The following is a 27,772-nucleotide window of genomic DNA, read 5'->3' on the forward strand; positions in this document are numbered from 1 at the left end:
ATGGGGAGGAAAGGGAAGGAAAGGGGACTATAGCTACCACCACGGGTCCACAGACGTCCGGCGTCCCTGGCGTCCCGTCCAGTCGGCGTTCCTTGGCCTCTGCAAAGATCGATGTGATCTTTCGGTGGGGAAGATCTTCTGAGTTCAGTCACTCCAGAGCTGTCTTTTATGCTAGTCCATACACCTGGTCCCTCCTTGCCACCCGCCTTTGCTCCCCCTTAATTCTTGTGGAGATATGCCAAACTCCACTTGACAGGGTCAAGGGAGGAGTGTCCATGGCATGGTCGGCGGGTTTTTCACAATGGGTGTCAGGGCAACAGGTGCAAAGCCTTCGTCACATACCTGCTTTGGCAGGCTCAAGGCCTTTGTTCTGTATCAACTCAGGCAGGTGCAAAGTTTTCGTTCTGGACCACCTTAGGCAGGTACAAAGCATTCGCTCCATATCAGGTTTGGGTAGGCACAAAGCATTCATTCTGTACTACCTTAGGCGGGCACGAAGCATTCGCTCCGCACCAGCTTTAGGTAAGTACAAAGCATTCTCTGCATGAGTCCTGCACCTGTAATTTCTGATGAGAAATGTTGAGACAGAACTCGATTCTTGGATCGACCCTTACACCACCCGGTGGCTCAACATTTATCTTCAGGGCCAGTTGTCTTCTTCAAGATGAGTCGTCTTCTGGGTGAGTTGTCTTTCTTTGTGATGAGGTGTCTTCTGGATGAGTTGTCTTCGGGACCACATGGTGATAACACTAAGGATGGGGGAAGGGGAGAGAAGGGAAGGAAGGGAAACAAGAAAGGAAGGAAATTTTCACATAACCTTTTGCCATGCAGCTTGCTCAATATCAAAAGATTTTGGTATGTCAATACTGGATATAACACTCAAGGGCTTGCGTGTATTAAATGTGGATGACAAAAGTTTCATTTGCTTGATCATTCGCCAATTAAGTATGTACAAAATTACAGACAGGATGATACTGATTAGGGAAAGGATCAGGAGAACGACGATTGGGTGACACAGCTTGTTCAGAATGCCTGTGGCAGTAGGTGACCACCCAAAAAGTGTGTCCCACCAATTATGTTCTCCATCCCTTTTCACTCTCTTCATGACCTTTTGTAATTTGTCTACATTATGGTGAACTGTTATTAGAGTTTTTTGTCCATTTTTCTTGATCTCCTCTAATATTTTAATATAATCTCGATGCTGCAGCAATTCTTTTGTATGAGTTATGTTCATTCCAATAGATACAGGCATTAGCTCATGAATCAATGTGAAGTTAGATTTCAGAATTTGGTGGGAAGTGACTGGAGCTGAGTAAGAGAAGTCACACCCCATGATTTCAGTAAAATTACAAACACAAAAATTCGTATGATTATTGGTATAAGCTACTACATTTCCTACTGTGATATTACTACAAACAGTTCTTAAGAATGCACAACCCTTGCCAATGTAAATGATTACGGTTTCAGGGTTAATTTCAGGATGAATTTCAAAATGGCAAACCTTTTGGTCGGTGTCTAAACAAAAATCTCGTGTTCTGATGGTGTTACTTTCACAGATAATTCCTAGTTGTTCCCGCACAATGCAGGATTCCAGATCTATTGTTTGCCATTTATCATTCACCTTTTGGGCCCATGCTCTGTGCTCGAAAGGATAGAGTATAGTCCCATTGTGATTCAAGCCTAATGCAAAAACAGGATAAATCATAGATACTGAAGCATTGTGAATAGTTAACACATAAGCTGTAGCAGTGTTACTAACAGGATCATAGGTAAAATTTACTAACTTTCACCATGATTGGAGGTTCCTTTCAAAATTGTTAGCACTATCCCAAACTATTTTACGGATTTCTGCAGGAAAAATACCTTCTTCTCCTTCTCTTATAATAGATGCGGCCACTGATTGCATCCACAATTGAGCTTGAATGCAACTGAGAGCCAAAGAAATATTACTTTGGGCCACACCGAGTGTGTCTAGAATCAGTTCATGATCTTTTATGTTTATTTTTTCCCATTTCGGTAACACATTGGACAGTAGCCACTGATGTGTTCCCAAAGCCAAAAGGGAAGATTGTAAAGGCTGTTGCATTTTTGTCAGATTGAAGGTTGTAGTAGCCAATTTGTTCAATAACACCTCCAAATCAATGCTATTTAGAACCCCCAATCCGGTTCCCAAAATACCAGTCAGGTCTCTTGATGCTCATCTCCGAAAAGATCTACGTAGCCAGGTAGTCCATCCCTCATAAGAGGTGCGCAAAAAAGGAGAACAGGCAGGTTGAATTTCTGAGATATTATTTTGCATTAGTAATTCAACCTTTTTTAGAGACCATTCTGGTTTAAATATCATTTGTTGTTGGCCAGTGTTTCCAATCACAAAGGGTCCAACTTCATAGATTTTTGGTTGAAGTGTTAATTTGGGAGGAATCGTAGGCTTTGAAACTTCTATTATTAATTCTCCCCAATATTTGGTGTCATTTTTTCCACACATAACCTTATGGGAAAATTTTACTTCAGTGAAATTTAACCAACAGTCCAGATTTTGAGTTCTGCATGATAGGATAGAGCCATGTGGTCCAATACCATAGCTGTTTACTGGTTCGGTGAGGGATTCAGCCATTAATCGACATCTTATATAGATGTCATCACCCTGAGTAATGACAAAAAAGGGTGTTTCCTTATTGTTTAAATCAAGGGAAATGTCTTTATTTTGGTGTGTGAGTATTGTCACTAGGTTTGGTTTAGTCACAGCATTTATTTTGAACTTTTGGTTTAAACCTGATAATGGTGGTTTCTTTGGGTCAAAAACCCACTCGCACACCACATAGAGAGAATTAACCATAGTAAAATTGAACCAGCAATCACCTTGCTCTTCCTGACAGGATTTGATAATTTCTACATTAATATTACTCGGGTCTACAGGAGTATATTTGTCTGTAAATTTCTGGCGGCAACACAAGGAAAAAGCATCTTGTTTAGAACATTTCCAATCTCTAGTAGGACATATTTCTTTTGAAATGCCGGGGTGAATTTTGGATGTCATATTGAAATCTGAAAAATAACCACGAACTGAAATATAAGAGGCTTTTTCATTTTGAAAACCAGATTCTACTTTTCTGCATCCCCCTTGAATTTTTTCATCAATAAAACCAGGTAGGGTTCTAATCCACCCGTTCTTATCCCAACCCCACTTGGATGAATGGTAAATTTCGTCATCATGTATTACGACTACAGCCAAATTTGGACGTCTGTTTTTAGGATAGTTCCCGAAAGAGCTAGAATATCCCACAAAAGCTTGAGACCAAGGCCATTCATTATTATTTTGGTTACAGGTAAAAGGTGTAATGCAGAAAAGAAGAAGCAACCTAATCAAAATTTTGTAGGTCATTTTCAGATTTGAGTCTTCAATTTTTATTCATATTTCTTCTGTAGGAGTTCTCGAAGTCCCACGGGGTTCTCCTGCAAAAACAGAGAATAGAAAACTTGCCTTTTTTAGGCAAAAAGGAATTAAAATGATGGAATAATCCAGCAGGTATTAATTTTAAGTTCCTTTCCCAGGGCATTGGTGGCTATCCATACATGTTTATTTAAAGGGGTCTTTAGTACCAATGGTACACTTCCCACTGTAGGGAGTTCCACCAGAACTGGCTGACCTGAGAAATAGGATGATTCTTTAGAATCATCAGGTTCTTTCACAGATGGAGTTAGAGTAGGAGCTTTTGGGCAAAAAGCAGTGATCTTTGGACATCCATTTACCCCCCAACGATCATTTACACCTTTGACAGCTTCCCACAATCGGACATCCCAATTCCCCTCATGGGGTTTCAGTAGTCGTTTTAGAAGACCATTGGTCCTTTCTACTATTCCATTAGCTTGAGGGTAGTAGGGGGTATGGAAAACCCACTTAATTCCTTCAGTCTTTGCCCATTCTTGCACCACCTTGGCAGAGAAGTGAGAGCCATTATCAGACTGTATTTCCTGGGGTTTTGGAAAAGTTCCAAACCATTCTTTCAGTGCTTTCACGGTGTTGTCTCCTGTAGCCCTTTTAAAAGCTTCAGCTTGGACTAAACCTGATGTAATTTCAACACCGACTAGCACAAAATGTTTTCCTCCTGATCTTTTAAAGGGACCTATATAATCCACCTGCCAAGCATCCCATAAGCCTTTACCTTTTCTCAAATGCAAAGGATCATCCTCTAGGGGATGCCTTTCGAGTCGTGATCGACATTGCTCGCAGGCTGATATACAGGTTTTGCACATCTCTCTGGTAACTGGCCAGCCACGAGCGAGGGCTTCTTGGTACAAGTCTTTTGCACTGGTGTGCTTACGCTTAACATGCAGCCACTCAAGCAAGTGCTCCCAATTCTCAGAGGTTTGTTCTTCTTTTATAGGAGCAAGTCTAGCCAGTTCATCAGCTTTGTTATTCCACTCTCCTGCAGTACTCCTATCTATCTGATGTGAAGCAACCCAGCCTACAGCAAAGTTGCCTTGGCTAGCAATTCTCAGAATCTCTTGCCACTTTTCCTTTTGCCACACTGGTACTCTGTTTACCTCCCATTAATTTTGTTCCCAGAAGGGAAGCCATTCAGTACATCCTTTAAACACAGCATATGAGTCTGTATAGATATGAACAGGAGAAAGGTTTTGGGCTTCTCGTTGGAAAACACTCCACACTGCAATTAGTTCACCTACTTGAGCACTACCCATTCCTTCGGTGATAATCTGTTCATCAGAGGAAGTGTGAAGGGCAACTGCTCTATATTTCCACACTTTCCCTTCTCTTTTGGCAGAAGCATCGGTAAACCAAGCATTTACTGTTTGGTCTTGGGAAAAAGGAGGGGCCACCCAGATGACTGAGGCAGGTTTGCCTTGGCTGATGTCCAGATTCTCTGTTTCTTGGATAGAAAGGTTCTTGGGGGCTCCTTCTGTCACAGAAAACACATTGCAATAATGTTCAATCTGTGCATACCATTTTCGTACGGAGGCTTTCTGTGCAACTCCTTCAGGGGGAGGAGTTCCAGCAGTGATTGCTCTTATTACTTTGAAGGGGCCTCTTAGCACAATTGATTGATTACGTGCTATTTTCTCTACTTCAATGAAAGCCAGGCTTACCACAAACAAACCTTTCTCCCAAACAGTATACCTTTTCTCAGCATCCTTAAAACTGCGAGAATAAAATCCCACAGGTCGAGTTGGACCTTCGGGACCCCGTTGCCATAAATGTACTGACAACCCTGATAAGGAAAAACCCCATTCTACCTGAAAAGGGTCTGTAGGATGGATAGGTCCCAAGGCTTGGTGTGCAGTAGCTTCAAAAATCAGCAGTTGTAGTGCTTCATCTTGGACAGAAGTCCATTCCCACTTGGCACCTTTCCTGAGCAAATCATAAAGGGGTCTAGCCACAATGGAAAAGTCTGGGATGTGTTTTCTCCAAAACACTAAAAGACCTAAAGCATGTTGAAGCTCCTTTTTAGACCAAGGCATTTTAATTTGATCTAAGGAGGTGAGAGTGTCAGGTGGGATACAGGTCATTCCTCCTTTCCACCATATACCCAGAAATTTTACTTCTTGGGAGGGTTTTTGGACTTTCTCTGGGGGAATTTGCAATCCCAGATTTTCTAGATGGGAAATTATATTCTGTTGAGTTTCCTCCACCCTCTCTATTTTATCTCCCCCTACTAATACATCATTGATGTATTGATAGACAGCAATGTCTTCGGGTTTTGGGATTTGCTCCAGCTCCGAGGCTAAAGCATGATGTGCCAATGTAGGGGAATGTTTATACCCCTGGGGGAGTCGGGTGAAAGTATATTGCTGCCCTTCCCAAGTAAAAGCAAAACGATCCCTATCTTCTGGTCGCAATGGTACCATAAAAAACATGTCCTTGACATCTATGGTTGCCATGATTGGATGAGCCTGTTCTTGAATAGATGTAACCAGTTCTGCTAAATTTGGGACTGCAGCAGTCAGAGGATCAGTGTTGGCATTTAGCCTTCGGAAATCAACTGTAAGTCGCCACTTCCCGTTAGGCTTTTTTACTGGCCACACTGGGGAGTTGTAAGGAGAATGTGTATTTATCACAACTCCCTGTTCTTTCATTTCTTGCATTACTGGTTTTATACCTTCCTTGGCTCCCAAAGGAAGGGGATACTGTTTGACATTAGTGATCTTGCTAAACGGTAGTGGTGGAGCTTCTTGCAACAATCTGATGTGAAGTTGTGGTATTCCAAAAGACCAGAGTAGTCCTTCTGTATCTTCCCACTGTCTCCCCTTAAGGACATCTATCCCCAACAAGTTGAAAGGAATGTTACCAATCACCATTATAATAGTAATTGGGGTCTCCTCCCCCGGTAGAGTTAACTTTACCGGGGCGACATTCATGATCTCCCTTGATCCCAAAGCATTAAGCACGGATAGATTCCGCTTTAAGGGAGAAACTCCACACCTCTTGGCATCTTCCTCAGTCAGGGCAGAAATTTGTGCACCTGTATCAATTAAAAAGGTCACTGGTGCACGTTTGGGACCCACAATAGCTGTGATTAACACATCTCCTTTTTCTGTTTTAGTGAGCTGTCTAATATAAATCCATTCTCCATTTCCCCGCCCACCATTAGGAAATGGAGATTCTAGTTTCCCTGTTCTAGGGAAAAAGTGTGTTTTAATGTCTTGTCTGTAGTCTCAGTGAAAGGGGGGGCAGAAGCTGTGACGGGTGCGCTTTCTTTCACAGAGGAAGGTGGTTTTGTCACATGCCACTGAGTTACCAGTTTGCACAATTTTTCTAAAGGCAAACCATCCATCAAATCTCTAGGAATTCCTTTTTTAAGCCCTAAACGCCACCAATCAAGTTGGGCCGAAACAGGTTTAGGTTGTGGCAGTTCCTTGGCAGCATCCATAGTTTTGCTGGGGCAGGGCAGTGCTTTTTTAACTCCTACTTGCCTGATACCTCTTGATCTCTCTTCTAGAGGCTTTATTAGACAGTATTTTCTACTGTAGTCAATTAATTCTTGTGCTACCTCCCCCCATGTCCATACTTTAAGTCTAGGGTGAGGTCTGTTACGTGGCGGGGCTGGTGTTGAAAAGTCAGAGGAACTAGCGTAAGAGTCTGGATCAGTACTGCCTGTATTTCTGCTATTATCACCTCTGCGCATAAAACTTTCCAATATTTCCACCGGACCTATTGACGCTATGGTTCTCTGAAGACTTATCCCCGTGGCTTTGAGTGACTCGGGGAGTCCCCTTATTAAAGGAGTCATAATTTCAAGGTTGACAGGTAACATCATTGGTGATTCACATTCAGGAATTAATTTTCTCTCACGTATCATTTGTAGGCAAGCAGCTTTATGTACACTTTCTAGTAATTGGTCAGCTGTGCCTATTATTGCCAAGGGGTCTCCCCTGTCCAGAGGGTTTAACCCTCCAGCCCAGTAAGCAGCACGCTGAGTTAGAGACCATGGGGCACGGCGATCACCAGTTGTTAAGAAAACTCCGTGGCCCCAGTAACCCTCAGCCTCCTTTTCACTCAATTGTATTTGATCACCCCCAGTTAAAGACACACGCCACACATATTCTTTTTCAGATTCTTTGGTGAGACACCCATATTCTCTTTTTAACTTTGCCAGTTCAGTGGCAGAATAGGGCATTTCCTTGGTGGTTATGTGGGGGTCTGTATCTTCATCATTAAGATAAGAAAATTCAGTTTTGATTAAGGGTCTTAAATTAGGAGGATTTTCATCAAGTTTTTTCATCTGTTCTAATTCTTTTTGTGGATATATCGGGTTAATTGATCCCGATGATACTGTGTCTTGTGAGCTAGTGTTCTGTAAATTAGTGGTATTCATAATACGATTAACTTCAAGAGCAACCCGTAATGAATGGTTTTCTTCCTTTTGGCGCTCTAATTCCTTTTCTAGATTGGAGATTATTTCTTGGTGACAATGCATCATGTTTTCTAAGGATTCTATGATTTTCTCTTCATTACTACTCTGCCTATGACGGTCTTCAATGGCTGCGATCAAGCTGGCACCCAAAACAGAACAGACTATTGTCCTGCTTTTTCCTGGTAGTAAAAACTTAACCTTAGCCTCATTCTGTAGCAGAGAAATCCGATCTACTATACTCTGCATATTTTTCCAATTCTCTCGAGCCCAATCTTCCCCAATAGGAGAAGGTCGAGCACCATATTTAGCCAAAAATGTAAATAATACATCTTTATCATCAACCAACTGAGAATCTCTCTTCTCCTGTTTGCCAGACATCTTTTTCCTTATCCTGACTCAGAAATAAAACCAACAACAAAACCAACAACAAAAAACAACTCAAATCCACTTCAGAAACATTTTTCTCTATCCTGATTCATAAACCAGACAACCTCAAAACAATATAACAAAAAACAGCTCAAAATCTATCCTGAAACAAAACAACTCCAAAAACAATGCAACAACAACAGCTCAAAATTCATTTGAGAAACAAATTCTCAATCCTGAAACAACTTCAAAAACAATACAACAACAACAGCTCAAAATTCACTTGAGAAACAAATTCTTAATCCTAAAACAAGACAATTTCAAAAACAACAAAAACAGCTCAAATCTGCTTGAGAAAGTTAGATACTTGACAATGGCCACTCTTACCCTTTCTCAGGTGTCACTAAAACAAAAATTTAACTCCCCTTTTTTTTGCACTCTAAGTTCTGATAGCCGGAATCCCAATAGAGTCCTCAAAAATGAGTTTCAAGGGGTTTTGTTCCTCAGCCTCTATCAGGATCCTGTCCGTGACGCCAATTTATGTCACGGTCCACTCATAAGCAGACGCGTGATGGTTCATACCAGCTACGATCTCAGAGTGCAAAAAGGAAAAGAAAACACAAAATGCAACAAGTCAAGGGAGTTAAATTTCAATCCAAGGGGGAACTTTATTAATTTGGCCTGTAAAGCAGCCTGCGATAGAGAGAGAAAGAGAGAAAATTGGGAAAAGATGGGGAGGAAAGGGAAGGAAAGGGGACTATAGCTACCACCACGGGTCCACAGACGTCCGGCGTCCCTGGCGTCCCGTCCAGTCGGCGTTCCTTGGCCTCTGCAAAGATCGATGTGATCTTTCGGTGGGGAAGATCTTCTGAGTTCAGTCACTCCAGAGCTGTCTTTTATGCTAGTCCATACACCTGGTCCCTCCTTGCCACCCGCCTTTGCTCCCCCTTAATTCTTGTGGAGATATGCCAAACTCCACTTGACAGGGTCAAGGGAGGAGTGTCCATGGCATGGTCGGCAGGTTTTTCGCAATGGGTGTCAGGGCAACGGGTGCAAAGCCTTCGTCACATACCTGCTTTGGCAGGCACAAGGCCTTTGTTCTGTATCAACTCAGGCAGGTGCAAAGTCTTCGTTCTGGACCACCTTAGGCAGGTACAAAGCATTCGCTCCGTATCAGCTTTGGGTAGGTAAAGAGAAACGACGAGAGGGAACTCACGGCAGTCTCAATATGAGATATAAAGTAAGCTCCATTTTATTTCACCAAACGAGAGACTTATATACTGTTACAGATGTTTCTATTCATAGATACACACACACACCTGCAGCTGTTCTCACACATTCAGGGATCCTCCTGCTAACTCCCTTATTCTTTTCTCATAACACTCCTGACTCCTAATCTTTCTCATGACATTCTTCCCACAGAACATTCTCAGGCAAACAAACCACTGTAGCTTGTTGGAATTTTACTGAGGCCTGACCATGCTGAAGCCTTGCTCAGGCTTGCTCAGTTAGCATGAGTTTTGCTGGAAAACTGCGTTTTCCAACAGGTAGGCACAAAGCATTCATTCCGTACTACCTTAGGCAGGCACGAAGCATTCGCTCCGCACCAGCTTTAGGTAAGTACAAAGCATTCTCTGTGTGAGTCCTGCACCTGTAATTTCTGATGAGAAATGTTGAGACAGAACTCGATTCTTGGATCAACCCTTACAGTGAGCCAAAGACTTACAGCTCAGCTCCATGTCCCAAATGTTCTGGACCACGTGGTCTGAGACCCATTCCAACAAGGCTTGAGCGACCCGCGGCATCTGATCTGCTGCTGGGTCATCCTCCGAGTCCTCCAGAAAAGCCCGTAAAAGTTCATCCGCAGGTAGGGGAGACCCCATGTCAATATCAGGATCGGCCATGCCTGACGGCAGGCGGGGGGGTTGGGTCCGGGCCAAGACCGCTTACCTGTCGCTGTTGAACCGCTAGCAGAGAGAAAGAGTCAGGCTCTCCAATGTGGCAAAATTTTAATTTTATTAATTAATTCCAACTTATATAGACATTCACAGATCATCCGGATTGGGTCAGTTCAAAACCTCCCCCTAAGCCGATTGGCTAGGCTTGAACCGCCTATGTTTCCAGAGACTGTTTCAATAACATCTAAACTTTATCTTTGTTTATAGAACAAAGGAAGAAGAGAAAAAATTCCCATGGGAAAGAGTCTGTGCTTGCCACAGGGGAGGGGGCGCTGGCCAGCTTCCCTGTCCAGGCCCGGCTGGCCCCTGTTGCGACTGGGGATGTGATACCCCCCGCTTAAAGCGGGTGCTACTAAATCCGTGTCTGTCATATCTATCTCCTCATCTCTTGTTGGAGGCTGTTTTTGTCTATCTTTTTTCTTTTCCATTTTTTGTAAAGCTATCTCAAAGCAGTTCTTTTTCATTTGTTTGTAGGCCTCTTTTCGATTTAGAAATATAGAAAACAATTCTGCATATCTTAACTCATTAAACCTGCCCTGAACTCGAAGTTCTATGAGTAGCTTTGCAATAAGTTCATTATCCAGACTGCCTAAATGGGGCCATTTCCTTCCCCACTCCAGTTTTAACACAGGCTACACCCACAGCGAAAGCCTAGTTAGTTCTCCCGTGTACAGGGGGGTGCTTTTCTCTGTTAGCAGGTGCCAATTTTTTAAGATTAAACCCAGCCGGGAGTCCTGCGGGATTTTTGGGTTGGTAGATAATACACCACCCGTATTTTGCTTATAGACTGAAAGAAACAGTAGGAAAAAGTTCCTAACCTAGAGACCGGAGCGAAAACGAACCCGCGGTTCCCATGCCCAGCAGAGCAAAGAAGACAAGCTTGAAAGACCACACGCACGCAGCTTAGAAACCGTGGTGAGATTCGAACTACCACCTTTTGGTAGTTGAACACACACTCTAACCCGTGGGCTACAGCTCTCTTTGAGCTACGACCCCCAGTGAGCCACTACGTGGCTCACTGTGAGTAATAACGAAGAGCGTCCCCTTCTCTTCACAGCCTCCCTGCAGGAGCCGAGTAGGTTGCAAAAAACCCCTCCTTTATGGCCCCTCTGGCTACACTCCCTCCCTTGGAGATCTTCCCCAGATACTAGCTAGCAATAAAACTGTAAAAAACCCTTTTGATCTTACCTCTCCTGCTGTGTTTCTGTGGTAGGTTTTTCAGAAACTCCCTGGTTTTCGCAATCTCGGACGGCTGCTTCCCTCCTGTAGTGCCGGCAAGGGGGGGGGGTACAGCTGGGTCCCCTCCTCTCCTGGCTGACTAGCCAGAACTGATGCCTAAAATGCTGGTAAAAATGAGACGCAGACACCGCAGTATAGGGAAAGAGGGTATTACCTTGGTTTAATAGGATTCCAGGTGCACCTTCATCAAAGGTGGTACCACGACGAAGAGAGAGCCCTGGTACAACGCATATACAATTTTATGGACCTCACCAATTAGCATACCTATCTAAAATTCCCCAATAAGAAACTTAACAAATGAAGTAATTGCCCCCTTATTCTAATTACCTGTCGCTGTTGAGCGGCTAGCAGAGTAATGAAGGCACCAGTTCTCAGTGGCAAGAAGGAATGACCTTTATTGTTTTGATTTCATCACATATATAGAGTTCTCAAAAGTCACCCAGATTGGTCAGTCAGAAGCCTTCCCCCAGGCCTGATTGGCCAGGCCTGCACTGTCCAAGTTCTGGGACACTGTTCCAATAACATCCAAACTTTATCTTTATTTATAAAATACAAGAAGAATTCTCATGGGAAAAACCTGTGCTAGCCACAATTACCTCCCCCCCAAAAAGGCTACAACTTAGTTTACAGAAACATGTTCTAGAGATGAGGCTCCATTCAAGGTTGGTGCCTCATGTTCTTGAGATTGTGGGGATGTTTTGTCTTCTCCAAAGAATTATGAACTAGGCTATAGTACAAGAGTTATAAACATGTGGGGCTAAGATACAGGGAGTAAAAAGTACAGGAATAGGAAAGGATGTATGTCGCTGTTGAGCCGCCAGCAGAGAAGGAAAACCTGGATTCTCAGCGTAGCATAGAAAAAGGTGCTTTATTATTTGAATCCAACATATATATAGACTTTTCAGAGGTCACCCAGATTGGTCAGTCAGAAACCTCCCCCTAGGCCTGATTGGCCAGGCCTGAACTGTCCAAATCTCGAGACACTGTAACAACAACATCCAAACTTTATCTTTGTTTATAAAACATGCAAGAATGTTCTCATGGGAAAGACCTGTGCTAGCCACAGATGTAAAGTATATAAAAAGAGTATAAAAGTATAATGAAAAAGGACAAAAAACCCATCAGGCATCACCATACAGAGAAAAAGGACCAACGCCACCTGAAGACAACCAACGTGAGAACAACAAAGACATAGAACACAAATTTTGATGTCCCTGTGATCCCTGATAGTTTTTTGTCTTCTCTTTTTATACCCTTTTTATACATTTTATACCCTTTCCCTTTCCTTGTGCTCTTCACGAACACTCCTTGTAACTTAGCCCTACATGTTTATAACTCTTGTAGTCTGATATTTAGCTTAGTTTGGGGGTTTGTTGGAAAACGCAGTTTTCCAGCAAAACTTATGCTAGCTGAATAAACCTGAGCAGGGCCTCAGCATTCTCAGGCCTCAGTAAAATTCCAACAAGCTACAGTGGCTTGTTTACCTGAGAATGTTCTGTGGGAAGAATGTCATGAGAAAGATTAGGGAGTCAGAAGTGTTATGAGAAAAGAATAAGGGAGTTAACAGGAGGATCCCTGAATGTGTGAGAACAGACTGCAGGTGTGTGTGTAACTATGAATAGTAACTTCTGTAACAGTATATAAGTTTCTCGTTTGGTGAAATAAAAGGGGAGCTTACTTTATATCTCATATTGAGACTGCTGTGAGTTTCCCTCTCGTCGCGATGTTAGGGGTTCTCCAGGGGGGAAGATGAAACATCCCTATGATCTCAAAACTAAAGGCTCCAACCTTGGACCATACCTCCTCTATGGAACATGTTTTCGTAAACTAGGCTGTAGTCTCACTTGAGGGGGGGGGGTTTAATTAGAATAAGGGGACAATTACCTCATTTAATAAGTTTCTTTTTGGGGCATTTTAGGTAGATATGCTAATTTGTGAGGTCCATAACATTGTATATGCGTTGTACACGGGAGTGGTCCTCGACGTGTTTCGACCTTTGACGAGGGGGCACCTGGGATCCTATTAAAACCAAGGTAATACCCTTTTTTTCCCTATACTGCTGTGTCTGCCTCTTATTTTTATGAGCTTTAAGGCATCAGTTCTTGGCCAGCCAGGCAGATGAAAAGGGAACTCCAAAACTGAGTTATGGATGGAAAAACACCCTGTTGCACCCCCCACTCACCAGCACTTCAGGAGAGAAGCAGCGATCCAGAACTGCGAAAACCAGGGAGTTTCAGAAAAACCTACTGCAGAAACACAACAGGAGAGGTGAGATCAAAGAGGAATGATTTAATGGTTTTATTGCTTGTTAACATTTGGGGGAGATCTCCAGGGGTAGAGCAGGAGTGTGGCCAAGGGGGGCCATAAAAGTGGGAGTTTGAAACCTACTTTGCTCCTGCAGGGGCTGTGAGGAGAGGGGGACTCCCCTCGCTATCACTCACAGGGGGGCCAGTCGGCAGCTCAGGGGGAGCCCGTGGCCCAGAGGTTAGGGGAGGAGGTTCTTCCACCGAGGGTTAGTAGTTCGAACCCCGTCAAGGTTTTAAGCTGCATGTGTGTGCTCTTTTAAGCTTTGCTTTCCTTACTCTGCTGGGGTGTGGGAACCACGGGTTTGTTTCTCACGCCAGACTCTATGCTAAGAACTTTTTTCCAGCTGTTTCTTTTCCTTTTATAACCAAAACATGGGTGGTGCATCTTCCACTAACCCAAAAATCCTGCAGGATTCCCCACTGGGTCCGATCTTAAAAAACTGGCACATCCTAACCAGAAGAAGAACCCATCTGAACACAGAGGAATTAACTAGGCTGTCGTTGTGGGTGTGGCCTGTTTTGAAACTGAGAGGGGGAGAGAAATGGCCCCATCTAGTTAGTTTGGACAACCAATTAATCACAGAAATGCTAGTAGAACTTCAGGCCCAGGGAAAGTTTGATGAGTTAAGGTATGTGGAATTGTTTTATATATTCCTGAATCAGGAAGAGAAGTACAAACAAATAAAAAAGACTGCCTGCCTTGCGAGAAAGAATATCATAACCCTTGCCGCTACAGGGGCCAGCCGGACCGGTGGAGGTGGGGGGAGCCTGGCCCCCTCCTCCGCCGCTGCTGCTTCCAGCACCCCCCCCCCCCACCTTGCCCCGGGCCGATAGGGTGCAGAGTATGGGAAATAGGTGACCACCGCCACCACCTCCCCTTCCTCCTGCAACGGTGGGGCTGGGGATGGGGGAGGAGTGGCCACCACCCCCTCCGCTGCCACCCTCCCTGGGCTGCCCAGCAGGCAGAGGCAGGAGAGGAACAGGGGCGGGCCGGTCACCATCCACCAGCCACCCTGAAAGCAAAGGCAGGGGAGGAGCAGGGGCAGGTCAAGGCGGGAAGGGAAGTACATCTGCTGCCGTACCTGGTCCCTCCCAGGCTGGGGAAGGGGGGAGACAAGGGCAGCACCTGCTCTGCCGTGCAGTCAGTAGCAAGGCTGAAGGAAAAATTAAAAGCAAGCCAGATGAATTCAGTGCAAATAGCTCCAAGGAAGAGGAGACCGGGGCTGAGGCTATAGCCACAGCAGCCAGCGAACTTACTGAGAAAAAGAGTGGAAAAGTAACCCAGGAGGCCATAGGGGCTACTAGTCCGGTAACTAAACACACCAGATCTAAGATAAACCAAAAGAAGAAGAAGCTGTCCCAGAAATACCTTTGAAACAAGCTGTCAGAAATCAGAGAGCGATTTATATAAAAACACCGTTCTCCCTTGCAGAACTACAGCAGTGGTCTGTGTTAAATACTTTAAAGGGGAAACTGAGTCAATATATTTTAAATTTGATCGGTGCCACAGGGAGAAATGAAACAAAGCCTTTCTTCCAACCTTTAAAATTTAAACTAAAAAAACAGTGGGTGACTCATGAATTTCTATAAATGCCAAATTCTCCAAAGCCACTATTGAGCAGAAATTTATTGGAAAAATTAGAAGTGGAAATTAAATTTTCCAAAGAGGAGAGAGTAAAAATTATAATTCCCGAATCTAAATTTGTCGAAGCACCTCCTATTCTCATACAGGAGTGTTATGAAGAAATTCCAAAAAAAGTTGAAGATACTGTCATCCCCATAATATGGGCCAGTAATTTTCCCGGGAGATCTAAAAGAGTTGAAACCGTGAGTATTACACTCACCAAGTAAGGGCAACACCAGTAAGGCAGAAGCAGTACCCTCTAAAATTAGAAAGTTGTAAGGAAATAGCACCTGTAATTGAAAAATTCCTTAAATACAAGTTGCTAACAGAATGTAAGTCTAAATACAACACACCCATCCTGCCAGTAAAGACAGCTGAGGGTAAAAGTTACAGATTAGTGCAGGATTTAAGGGCAATTAACAAAATCACAGAGGACATAGATTCAGTTGTACCAAACCCCTACACATTTGACCACACTGACAAATGAACTAGGGTAGTTCAAAGTTTTAGATCTCAAGGATGCCTTTTTCTGGATTTCTATAAGTGAAAGTCATCAAGAACTCTTTGCTTCTAAATGGGAAAATCCGGAGACAAGAAAAAAGACTCAACTCACCTGGACAGTGCTACCCAAAGAGTTCAAAAATAGCCCAACTATAGTTGCATATCAGCTGTCAAAGGAATTAGAGGACTGGGGAAAAAAAGAAATACCTCTGTATGAAGCCCATAAGGCAGCTAAAAAAGGAACCATCAACTGGACAGAGGAAGCAAGGGCTGCATTTAAACAGCTAAAACATTCCTTAATATCTGCTCCAGCTCTGGAGCTGCCAGACCTACCTAAGCCCTTTGAACTTTTTACATATGAGCAGCAGAATGTTGCTTTAGGGGTACTGGCACAGCACCTTGGGGACCAGTGAAGACCCGTAGCCTATTTTTCAAAACAGCTAGACAATGTTAGCCAAGGGTGGCCTGGGTGTCTGAAAACTGTGGCAGCAACTGTCATCTTAATACAAGAGGCTCATAAATTCACCATTGGGCAGCACATTGTTGTGTATGTACCTCATACTGTGAACTCTGTGCTATAGCAAAAAAGGAGACACTGGTTATCCCCTAGCAGAATGCTTAAATACCAATCTGTGTTGTTGGAACAAGGCGATGTTACCCTAAAAGCAACATCTGCTGTAAACCCTGCAATGTTTTTGTCATCCACATTGCTTGAAATGCCTGAGCATGACTGTTCACAGACAATAGAGGAGACCTATTCCAGCAGACCAGACCTGATGGATGTGCCTCTGAAGAAGCCAGATTGGGAACTGATCGCACTGTCCAGAGCTCTAGAACTGAGCGAGGAAAGGAAGGTAAACAGATGGACTAATTCCAAATATGCCTTCAGTGTTGATCGTACCCACGAATCTATTTAGAAAGTACGTGGCTTGCTGACTGCTCAAAGTAATGGCATTAAGTATGCAAAACAAATCCTTGCACTCCTGCAGAGCATCTGGAAGCCTACAGAAGTAGCTGTCATGCATTGCAGAAGTCATCAAAAGAGAAAGACAACTCCTGAAGTGAGAAATCGCTTTGCTGACGAAATAGCAAGAGGAAGAGCAGAAAAAGGCATACTTGCGATAAGTCCACAGAAAGATCTGACAGATTTTACTCCAAATATGATCAGAGTGACCACAAATTAATTAAATTTCTTAAGGCCGAGATTAAAGAGGGTGGGTGGGCTGTTACACCGATAGGCCAGGTTGAAGTCCCACCCCTGCTCCTTCGAGAAATAGCACAGAGGGAACATGAGAGTACCCACTGGGGAACAGAAAACCTTTTAAAACATCTGAAGAAAGTAGTAATAAACAGAAGGATGACTGATATTGTACAGTCTATAACAAGCAAGTGTGAAACTTGTTGCAAAAACAACCCTGACACAAGCAAGAGAGTAGTGTTAGGAGTAACCAAGGCAGGGCATCTCCCGGGAGATTACTGGCAAATAAATTTTTCCTAAATGTCACGTAAGGAGGGATACAAATATGTACTGCTATTGGTTGATACGTTCAGTGGATGGCCTGAAGCTTATCCCTGTCGCACCAATGCAGCAAAGGAAGTAGTGAAAGCCTTGCTCAACCATATAATTCCAAGGTTTGGGGTTCCTTTGGGAATGTCATCAAATAGGGGACCACGTTTTGTTGCAACAGTGATCGGGGAAGTTAGCACAATTCTAGGACTTACTTGGGATTTGCATACACCATACAGGCCCCAAGCAAGTGGCAAAGTTGAACCTATGAATGGAATCATCAAGGCCCAGATTGGTAAAATCTGCCAAGAAACATCTATGACGGGTTCACACTTTGCCTATAGCCTTACTTAGGGTCCACATACAACCAAGGTGGAGGGACAATATAAGTCCCTATGAAATCTTATATGGCAGACCATATCAAGCTCCACATACCCCAGGGGAAATTCACATGAAGGGAAAAATTGATTTACAGAAATACTTAACAGCCTTAAGCTCCACTTTGCAGAAGCTCCAGTGATTCATTGTGCTGTCCAAACCTATAGGATTGGACACCCCTTCTCACCCATTTCATCCTGGAAACTAGGTCTACATCACGTGGTGGGATTGTGACCCCTTCCAAGCTAAGTGGAAGGGACCATTCCATGTTTTGCTGACTCCCCTCACTGCTAGAAAAGGTTGCTAGAAAAAAGACAGTGGATCCACTGCTCCAGAATGAAGAAAGCTTCTGCCACTGAGACCATCGAAAAAACAGAGACTGATGCAAATCAAGCTGATGTGGTTTAAATTCTTCTTTACATGTCTGTTGTTTGCCCAATTGGTAACCATGACTCAAGGCTCAGCCAAAAGTTACATAACACTGTGATTCAAAATGTATCCAGAGCTCTTAATATGACCAACTGCTGAATCTGTACCCAATTACCAACTCTAAATGGAGGTAGTAACTGGCCATTGAAAAATTAAAAGGGTTTGGAAGAAACATAGAAGGGGATTAAAATTCTGTATGAAGTGGGTTCCAGAAATTACACCTTGAAATTCGACCATATCTTCCACACACTCACTTCATAGTTACCAAATGGGGCCTGGGTAAAAGAAGCATTTATAATAGTTGTCATTGTAGTTATTATTTTTGCTATAGCTTGTTGTGTAAACTGGTGCTGTGGTTAGTGTAGTGTAGAGACTAGACAAGGTTAAGTCTTGTTAGTCTCTAAAAAGGGGGGAAATGATGCCTGATGGTTTTTGTCTTTTCTCTTTATACCCTTTTTTATACCCTTTTTTATACCCTTTTTATACATTTTATACCCTTTCCCATTCCTTGTACCTTTTACTCCCTGTACCTTAGCCCTACCTATCTATAACCCTTGTACTCTGATATGTAGCGTAGTTCAGGGTTCTCTGGGGAAAACGAAACATCTGTACTGTCTCAGAACTAGAGGCTCCAACGTTGGATGGGGCCTCCTCTCTGGAACATATTTTTGTAAACTAGACTCTAGCCTCATTTAGGGGGGGATAATTAGAATAAGGGGACAATTACTTCATTTGTTAAGTTTCTTATTGGGGATTTGAGGTAGATGTGCTAATTTGTGAGGTCCATAAAATTGTATACGCATTGTACAGGGGTGTGCTCCTTGGCACGATTCCACCTTTGAAGAGGGTGCACCTGGGATCCTATTAAAACCAAGGTAATACCCTTTTTATCCCTATACTGCTGTGTCTGCCTCTTATTTTTACCAGCTTTAAGGCATTACTGTTTAAACAATAAATGCCTTTTTCAGAAGAATGAAGTTGCCATGGACTTCCTTCCCCATCCCAAAATCCCATTCCGTATGTACCTCACTTAGGGTGCTGACCTACCACTTAGGTTCGACTGGGCTGGCCACCCATGGCCAGTCTTCAGATCTTCCTGGCCCTCCACAGACCCAGCAATTACTGAGGTTAAAGGTCTTTGCTACTTCTTCTCCTAGGGTTAAAAAATGATTTTCCCACTTCTGGCCCAAAACTAACTGTCAATATGAAGGTAAGATTATTAAGAAAAACATTCTAATGGTGTAATCTAGTCACCTAATCTAATTTTCACATTATCTTCCACACCACTTGTAGCGAGTGTAGGCACAGAAACATAAAACAATGACAGCAAGTATTAGCACCCCCCGAAGTGACTGCAAATCCAAAAGGAGGGATGCCCACACAGACTATTTTAGCAGACAGCTTCCCCCTATGTCGACACACTGGCTGCTGCTCCGGTCCACTTCTGAAGAGAGTCAATCGTGGCTTCCCGTCCTTTTCCTCCAGCTGAGATGTCCAAATCTCCGGGGCTTTAGAGACCTTGACCCAAACATGATGGGTCCACCTGTGGTGATCTGTCTTGATGGCTGTTTCTGTGGTCAGTAACACTTGGAAAAGTCCACAGCACTTTGCCACTAGTGGTGCTTCTTTCTACTCCTTAACTAGGATACAATTTCCTGGTTGGATGTTCTGAACAGTCAAGTCCAAAGGCCAGGTCTGTGCCAGCTGAGTTTCCTGTCAAAACCACATACTGTCACAAGAGACAGTATCTGGGCCACATATTGTTTTAAATATACATGACTTATCTCCACCCCTCCACTAGGCTGAGAATTACAAGGGTAAGAAACTACAAACATCAATCCAATGGGAGATAATTAAATATCTCTCCTGGGTCTGGCCCTTGTTTTTGCTAAAGCCAGTGGCAAAAGCCATAGCCATGGCATCTTAGTTTTTATCACCTTAGTTTTTATCACCAGCTTCAAAAGGTGTTTCTTTGTTTCCCCATTCATTTCCCCTACCCCCAACTCCTGGGGTGCCAGGGGGCAGGGAGGTACAACTGTATGCCAAAGCAGCTGTCAGGAAAATTAATCCACAAACGCCAGAGGTTTATGTCCAAAAAGAAGACAGAGGAGTCCTGTAACTTTATTCATAAATAACGGGAGTGGTCATGGGCATTTCCCATGGGGTCTCTCTAAAATTGATAGAGGACGCAGCCTCTTTTATCCTAATTTCCTGCTGCAGTTCCACTCTCTCTTTCCCCATTGGCTGAGGTACTCGAGAGGTACAGACTTCCCAGAATGCCTAATTAATATTGTCTTGGAGTGATGTTATGATAATCCTTTATTCCCTATCGTTGGCTTATATGCTCAAAAAAATGTGGTCCTGTCACTTTAACTACGTTCAGCCACAGAGAGAAACGCGGGTTGTTTTGAAAACTTTTCCCCAAGGCTGGCTGCAGGGGGAGAGAGGACGAGGAAGGGAGGATTCTTTTTCGCTCGGCAGAGACTGCACACTGGGACGGCTGTTCGGAGTGGGCTCTGTTCCGGATTTTTTTTCTTTCTTCTTTTTTTTTTTCATTTTTTCTTCGTTTGGACCCCTTTTCTTCTATCTGCTTTGTCGCCCGAGAGCCCAAGGGAAACAGAGGACAGCGGAGCTCTCGGGGAGCTCCGCCCGGCCCTGGGGGGGCGAGGAGGGGAGAAGCTACGCGTCTGAGGAAAAAGGACTTTTTTTTAATCAGGTTTAGGTTTAATAACTCTTTTCCCCCTTGGTTTTCCCCTTCCCCTGTGCCTTGCAGGGCACTCTGCATGGTTTTAATAAATAAATAGTTTTTTTCTTCACTTCCATCTAAGAAATTCTGTTGTGGGTGGGGGAGGGGGGGGTCAGAGCCTTTTGCTCTCAGAGGAGAGAGAGTTTTATCATTAATCCAGGACAATATTTTGGAGACCAATTTAGGGGGCCTTGATTACGTGTTTTACACCTTTTGTGGGGTTAGAGAAAGTGAAGAAAAAAACCCCTGATAATTACATTCTGGTTTTAAATGCTTTGTATTGAATTACAGCTATCAGTAGTCACTATGCTGTTTGATGGGAGGTTGTTTGATGTAATACTGTCTGTTTGGCCCATAGGTTTGTTTCCTTACCAACAGGTAGGGGCAATCTTGTCCCTAATGTATAATTTTCACAAATCAGGGACATGACTCCGGCTTGTTATAGTAATGTGCGTGATACTGACGATCTGTAAGAAGGTATGGGAAACAGTTAAAGATGTACATGCTCTGTTAGTTTCCTCCTCTAGTTTTAGTAACCTGTTATGGAGTTTTGTTAGTAATATTACCCAAACTGCTAGAGAAGTAGAGGGTGAAGCTTCCTGGCTCCTCACCCATCTCTTTCCCTTTAAATCTGGTATATTATCTTTTGAGAATATTCAGTTTCCCCTGGATGTTAAAGAGACCATTAACTTGGTAGTACAGGTGCTTTACCTGGTAGGTTCCATGTATATGATGTTCAGCTTTACCAGAATGAGGGCTGAAAAGTCCATAGGGGCTGAGCAGGAGCAGGCACCTGTCGCTGTTGAGCAGCTAGCAGAGTAATGAAAGCATCAGTTCTCAGTGGCAAGAAGGAATGACCTTTATTGTTTTGATTTCATCACATATATAGAGTTCTCAAAAGTCACCCAGATTGGTCGGTCAGAAGCCCTCCCCTAGGCCTGATTGGCCAGGCCTGCACCGTCCAAGTTCTGGGACACTGTTCTAATAACATCCAAACTTTATCTTTATTTATAAAACACAAAAAGAATTCTCGTGGGAAAAAGCCTGTGCTAGCCACAGCTCCCCCTTTTTGTTTAAAAACAGAAGGCATTGCTTGTGAGCCCCAGTGGATCAGCATGAAGGATCTGTTTGGTAACGGCCAGTTACCAAACAGAGCCTGGTTGAAACTCAAGGGGTCTGTCCGGAGGTGGCCAGCCACCGAACAGAACCCGAACCAGATGCTGATTAAGGTGGTCAAAGAGGCCCCATGCAATACCCTAGATGAAGTATATATAAAAACTAAATCTACATATAAATCTGTAATTCAACAAAACATGCTTTCAAAGTCCTTGCTTTCTGACTCCATGAATTTCAGTCTCTGCTTGTGGATGGACCGGCTTCTTGGTCATCATCAGAAGGATCACTCGGTTGGTGTTCGGCATTCTGGTTGTCATTTTGAGGTTGCTGGTTCTGTCTCGGGAGCCGCAGATCAGGGCGGACGCATTTTGCAGGCAGCCATCGTACCCCAGTATCTGTGGAGACGCAAGCATACCCCCGACCCCAAGCAATAAGCTCATGTGGGCCTTCCCAGGTGTTAGTAAGTAGGTTCCGCACCCATACCTTCGCCCAGGGCAAACGCAACTCGCCTGATGACTGCAATGAGAGAAAGTGGTTCAAAATCACAGGATTATTCGAATTTGGTGGCACTGTAAGATGATTGATTGTGTACAAAACTTTCTCCAATCGACTCTGTGGTGTTTCCCCATGCATTCCCCCTCTCTGCCTTTCCAAGACACGCTTCAGAGTACCATGAGCGTGTTCCCCAATGGCTTGGCCAGTAGGAGAATGCGGAATACCGAACATATGGTCTACACCCCATAGGTGCAAAAACTGCCGCGTCTTCTGCGAGGCGTAGGCAGGACCATTGTCGGTTTTCACAGTGGCTGGCACCCCCAGGACCGAGAAGGCTAATTTCCAATGGGCAATGGCATCGCGACTTTTTTCTCCAGCATGGGCAGTCGCCCACATAGCTGAGGAGAAAGTGTCAATAGACACATGCACATACTTGACTCGGCCAAATTCTGGAATGTGTGTCACATCCGTCTGCCACAGCTGCAAGGCCTTTAGACTTCTGGGGTTCACCCCCGATGGCAGAGGAGCAGCGAGTCCGTGGCAGTCAGCACAAGCGCTGACAATGTCACGAGCCTCAGTTGGCGTCAACTGAAACTGCTTCTGCAGGGTATGTGCACTCTGATGAAATAAATTGTGCGATGCCTTGGCTTGTGCAATTTTGTCAGGCTGAGGTGCCACCCATGCAGGGTTGGCTAACATGTCAGCCCTGGCATTGCCTTCTGTTAAAAAGCCTGGTAAATTGGTGTGGCTTCGAATGTGCAGAATATAATATGGATGCACTCGAGCCTGAATCACCGTCCACAGGGTTCGCAATAGCGAAAACAGAGTCGCGTTATTGACTTCTTTTAGAAGTGAGCAATCCAAATGTTTGGTTATGTCTGCTACATAGGCAGAATCAGTGACCAGATTCAAAGGCACCTGAGAGAACTGCTGAAAAGCCATGGCAACTGCCTTCAATTCAACCAGTTGAGCAGAGCCTGTCTCGTGGCCTTTCAGCACTTGCCACTCAGATCCTTCCTTCCAGGTAACAATGGCCTTTCCTGTTTTCCCAGAACCGTCCGTAAAGACGGTGGGTCCATGGACCGGCACCCGGCTGTTCTTTGGCCGCAACATGAGATTGACCGAATTTGCCAGCTGCAGCAATTTGTGACTGGGCAGATGATAAGCAATCTGCCCTGAGAAATTTTGCAGTGCACTTTGCAAAGGAGCGCTATTAGCAAGACTCCATTCAAAATTGTCCCGTGGTACTGGGACAACAATCGTTGCAGGATCTGCTGCTGCCATCAATTGTAAACACCGATATCGGCATTTAATTATCCGGCAGGCTATCAATTCGAACAATGTGGGTGCTGTCTTTTTTGGCTGATGGGGCAAAAAGACCCATTCCAGGATGTGCAAAGGATCATCCCATTGTTTGTTCCACTGGCCAATGATACCCGTAGGTTGGAGGTCTGGAGCAGTAATGAAAACAGTGATATCCGTAGAGGGGTCCACTCGATAAACCTGATGAGTGGAAACAGCTTGCTGCACTTCGTTCAGCACTCGTCGCGCCTCGGGAGTCAATTGTCGAGGTGAGTTTAGGTCAGAGTCCCCCTTTAAAAGATTAAAAAGCGGGGAAAGTTGTGCATTGGTCAGTCCCAAATATGGATGTATCCAGTTGATGATGCCTAGCAACTTTTGGGCATCATTTAGAGTCTTAATAGTGTCTGAAAACTGCACCTCTTGATGCTGTATGGTTCGATCCAAAATTTTGACTCCCAAATATTTCCAAGGAGGCTGTTGTTGAACCTTTTCCGGAGCAACTTGCAACCCATAGGAGTGCAAGGCATCGAGCAGTCGAGGCTGTAACCTCCGCAACTCATCCTGGGTGGCTGCTGCCACCAGGATATCATCCATATAATGGTAGCAGTGTGCCTCGGGAAACTGCTCACGGATTCCAGACAAGGCCTGCGCGACATACCATTGACAGATAGTCGGGCTATTTTTCATGCCCTGAGGTAACACTTTCCATTGAAATCGCTTTACAGGCTCCCCATTGTTAATTGCAGCCACAGTAAAGGCAAACTTTGGTCTGTCATAGGGGTGCAAAGGGATTGTAAAAAAGCAATCCTTCAAATCAACGACCAAAATTTCCCACTCAGTGGGAATCATCGTGGGTGAAGGCATGCCAGGCTGTAAACTCCACATACTTTCCATCACTGCATTGACTTTCCGGAGATCTTGCAACAGTCTCCATTTCCCCGATTTTTTCTTAATCATGAAAACTGGGGTGTTCCAGGGACTGGTAGAAGGCTCAATGTGTCCCTGTTGCAGTTGCTCCTGAACCAGCTGACAAAGGGCGACTAATTTGTCTTTCGGCAAGGGCCACTGTGGTTCCCATATTGGTGTTTTTGTCAGCCATCGTAAAGACAGCGTGGAATATGGTGCGCCCTTGCACACAGTGACCCCTATCAAAAATTTGTCATGATCCGCACCCCCCAAGCTGCCAACACGTCCCGTCCCCAGAGGTTCACTGGAGCTGGAGTGACATAAGGCCGAATGGAGGCCATGTGTCCTTCTGGATCCTTCACCAACACAGGTCGCTTACTCAATCGACTCTGCGTTGTTCCCCCCAACCCCGCGATATTCAGTCCCACTGGGCACAAAGGCCACGTAGGAGGCCACGAATCAGCAGAAAGGATCGTTGCATCAGCACCTGTATTGATCAAACCTCGGACTCGAACTCGATGTGGACGTGCTTTCGGCATGATGAGGGTACCTGTCATCTGTGGTGACTCATTGGAGATAGATGTAGCCCAGTAGACCTGCGGAAGTCCTGGCAGTTCAGTGCCGTCACCTCTGCTAGCTTGCTGGTCTACCCTGGGAACAGAAGACTCAAAAGGCAACAAGTGAGCAAGACGAGTGTGCAGGAATGGTGACAGGAGGATCAGGAGTGGAAACCGTAGGGTGAATTTGGCCCTTGAAACCAGCATCTATGAACTCTGGAAGAACCAGGATTCCTTGGCTAGTGGCCTCAGGCCCTGCCATGAGCAGTGCACCGGTCCCCTGATCCAGGGAACCATCCACCTCCAAGGGAACCCTGTGGGCATCGTCAGATTCTAAGACAACTGTTGCTGCGGTGTAGGCACTGACTCGGGCTGAGCCTTTGGTGCCTCCTCCACATTGACCGGGTAAGCCTGGGCCATCACCTTGTTCTGGGGGAACTGTTGTGATGGGGGACAAATCCCCCTTTTTGCACCCCTCTTCACGTTTCCCGACAGGGGTCGACCATCTACATGGTACTGTGACCTGCAGTAGTCTGAAGTGTGACCTGGCCTACCACACCTCTTACACTGAGGAGTCTCGGTCCCTGAATTTCCCTTCTTCCCGGAATTATCTTTCTGTTTAGATTTGACCCGTTTCCGTTTGTTCCCAGATTTGGGCTGTTTTTTATCCTGATCAGTGGGTCCCTGATCTGAGGACAAAAATGCAGCCAAGGCGACTTTTCCCTGATTTTCTGACTGCACCCTGGTGCAAGCTCGCATCATCTCCTGCACAGAAGGATCCCCCGGTAGGGCATTGATGATCCTTCTACATTCATCATTGGCATTGTCTCTTGCCAGATGTTTCATCAGGATCTGTCTTGTGGACGAATCATCAACCTGCTTTTCCAAAGCCGCTGCCAGCTTTTCAAGAAATGACATGTAAAGTTCAGATTGCCCCTGCCGTATCTGTGTATATCGTGTTTGCGGGGCAACTACCTCAATAGTTTTCAAAATGGCTCCCATACCGAGCTGTTGGGCTTGCTCCAGGATCCAAGGATCCCAGGCAGCATGAACGTTGGGGTTAGTATAAGGTCCCTTACCCATGAGGACCTCAGCCCCAATCAAGCGCCTAGGATCCTCGGCAGGCAAGGACGCATTTTTCCTCACCTGTTCCTCAACCATCGCTTTCCAATTGTCCTCAAAAGCGCTGTACTGCATGGGGTGAAACAGCACCTGAGCGAGGTACATAATATCAAAAGGAGCAAGCAAATCACTATTTATCACTTTAAGAAGTTGCATCACCACGGGAGAAGACAAACCAAATGTCGCCACTTTGGTTGCCAAGTCATTTGTGACGCGCCATGCGATGGTGGAGTGGCTGTTCCTCGTGTCCATGGCATCTGGGCCAGGCACATACACAGGAAAAGCCTGAACCTCCCCTTGCGGGAAGCCACCACCATCGGAACCTGCCACAGCAGATTCGCATCCCTCCCTCTGTTTGGGCAATCCAATCTTCTCTATAAGTTCCCAGTCCCCCGCCTTCAGTGCACCCTGCTTGACTGATTCCCAGAACTGCAGGGAGTCACGCGGGCGAAAAATCCCCACGCCATTGCGGCGTCTCCAAGGATTAGTCAGGACCCAATGCCCCTTCTTTTTCGTCGCCCGCACGAGCCTCCGCCCAGGAGGAAGAATACCCTCCTCATCACTGTCGGAGTCGTCCGAGCAGGGCTTGCAACCAGCACTCCCCATCACGAAGGACGGAGGCTGGCCGGAGGCAGCGCCCGCGTCAAGAAACTGCGCGGCGACCGGGATGGGGGAGGGGCAGGAAGACAGCGGCGACACCAGCGCGTCGCCAGGCGCGCTCGCCAAGCCCGCCGGCACAGCGCCAGCGCGCCGTGCCAGGGCCTCACTTGCCACAGAACCCGGCAGAGGAACCGGCACCTGCCCAGGGCCAAAACGGCCCCGCGCCGCTGGCACCAGACCGGCCACTGGGCCGCCAGGAAGTCCAGACCCCATCCGGGGACCCGGGGGATGGACTCCCGGGCCAGCCCCACATGGAGCGTGGGGCTTGCAGGAGCAGACCTCCATCCGCTGCCGAATTTCAGCCACTTCGGCCAGTAAATCATGGAAAAACGAAAGCGGAGGAAAAACCACCGCGTCCGCCGAGCCGCAGGGGAGCCGGGCTTGCCCCGCACCCGCGGGAACGCCAAACAATGCCTCCGCAGCGGAAGCACCGCCTGCCGGCGGCTTCCCGTCCGGCCCCACGACCGTCCCAGGGAGCGACCCCGGCCGTGAGACACCAGCCACAGCCAGCTGCCGAGCCGGCGCTGGCTCGCACGGCCCCGACGCCACGGAATCAGCCGCACCCGCGACCACCGCAGCCTGGGGCCGCGCCGGTGCCGCGCCGGCCGTGCTTGGCGAAACGCCGGCACCTCCCGAGCCAGCCGCCGCCCGCACGGAAACCCCCGCGCCGGCCGAAACCACCGGCAGAT

General features: G+C 45.6%; 1 protein-coding gene, 1 long non-coding RNA gene and 1 pseudogene across 3 annotated transcripts in view; 1 reads left to right on the forward strand and 2 right to left on the reverse strand.

Moving 5' to 3' along the window:
• The window catches only part of LOC146425378 (uncharacterized), a 517,591-nt gene that overhangs the window by 65,879 nt on the left and 423,940 nt on the right, over nt 1–27,772 (forward strand). The gene's annotated exons all lie outside the window — the stretch shown is intronic.
• Nucleotides 450–9,940, reverse strand: LOC146425382 (uncharacterized; annotated as a pseudogene). Its single transcript, XR_014846470.1, has 3 exons — nt 9,845–9,940; nt 9,005–9,066; nt 450–3,453 (listed from the first exon to the last, which is right to left on the reverse strand). The product of XR_014846470.1 is annotated as an uncharacterized LOC146425382 (transcript).
• LOC146425383 (uncharacterized) lies at nt 3,399–8,297 on the reverse strand. Its single transcript, XM_085041444.1, has 3 exons — nt 7,052–8,297; nt 6,440–6,479; nt 3,399–3,453 (listed from the first exon to the last, which is right to left on the reverse strand). The coding sequence occupies exons 1-3, from the start codon at nt 8,247–8,249 to the stop codon at nt 3,399–3,401; spliced, it is 1,293 nt and encodes a 430-aa protein (XP_084897570.1). The 5' UTR covers nt 8,250–8,297.

Source organism: Lichenostomus cassidix, chromosome W (genome assembly GCF_008360975.1).
Source record: "Lichenostomus cassidix isolate B80296 chromosome W, HeHo_3.0, whole genome shotgun sequence".
Lineage (NCBI taxonomy): Eukaryota > Metazoa > Chordata > Aves > Passeriformes > Meliphagidae > Lichenostomus > Lichenostomus cassidix.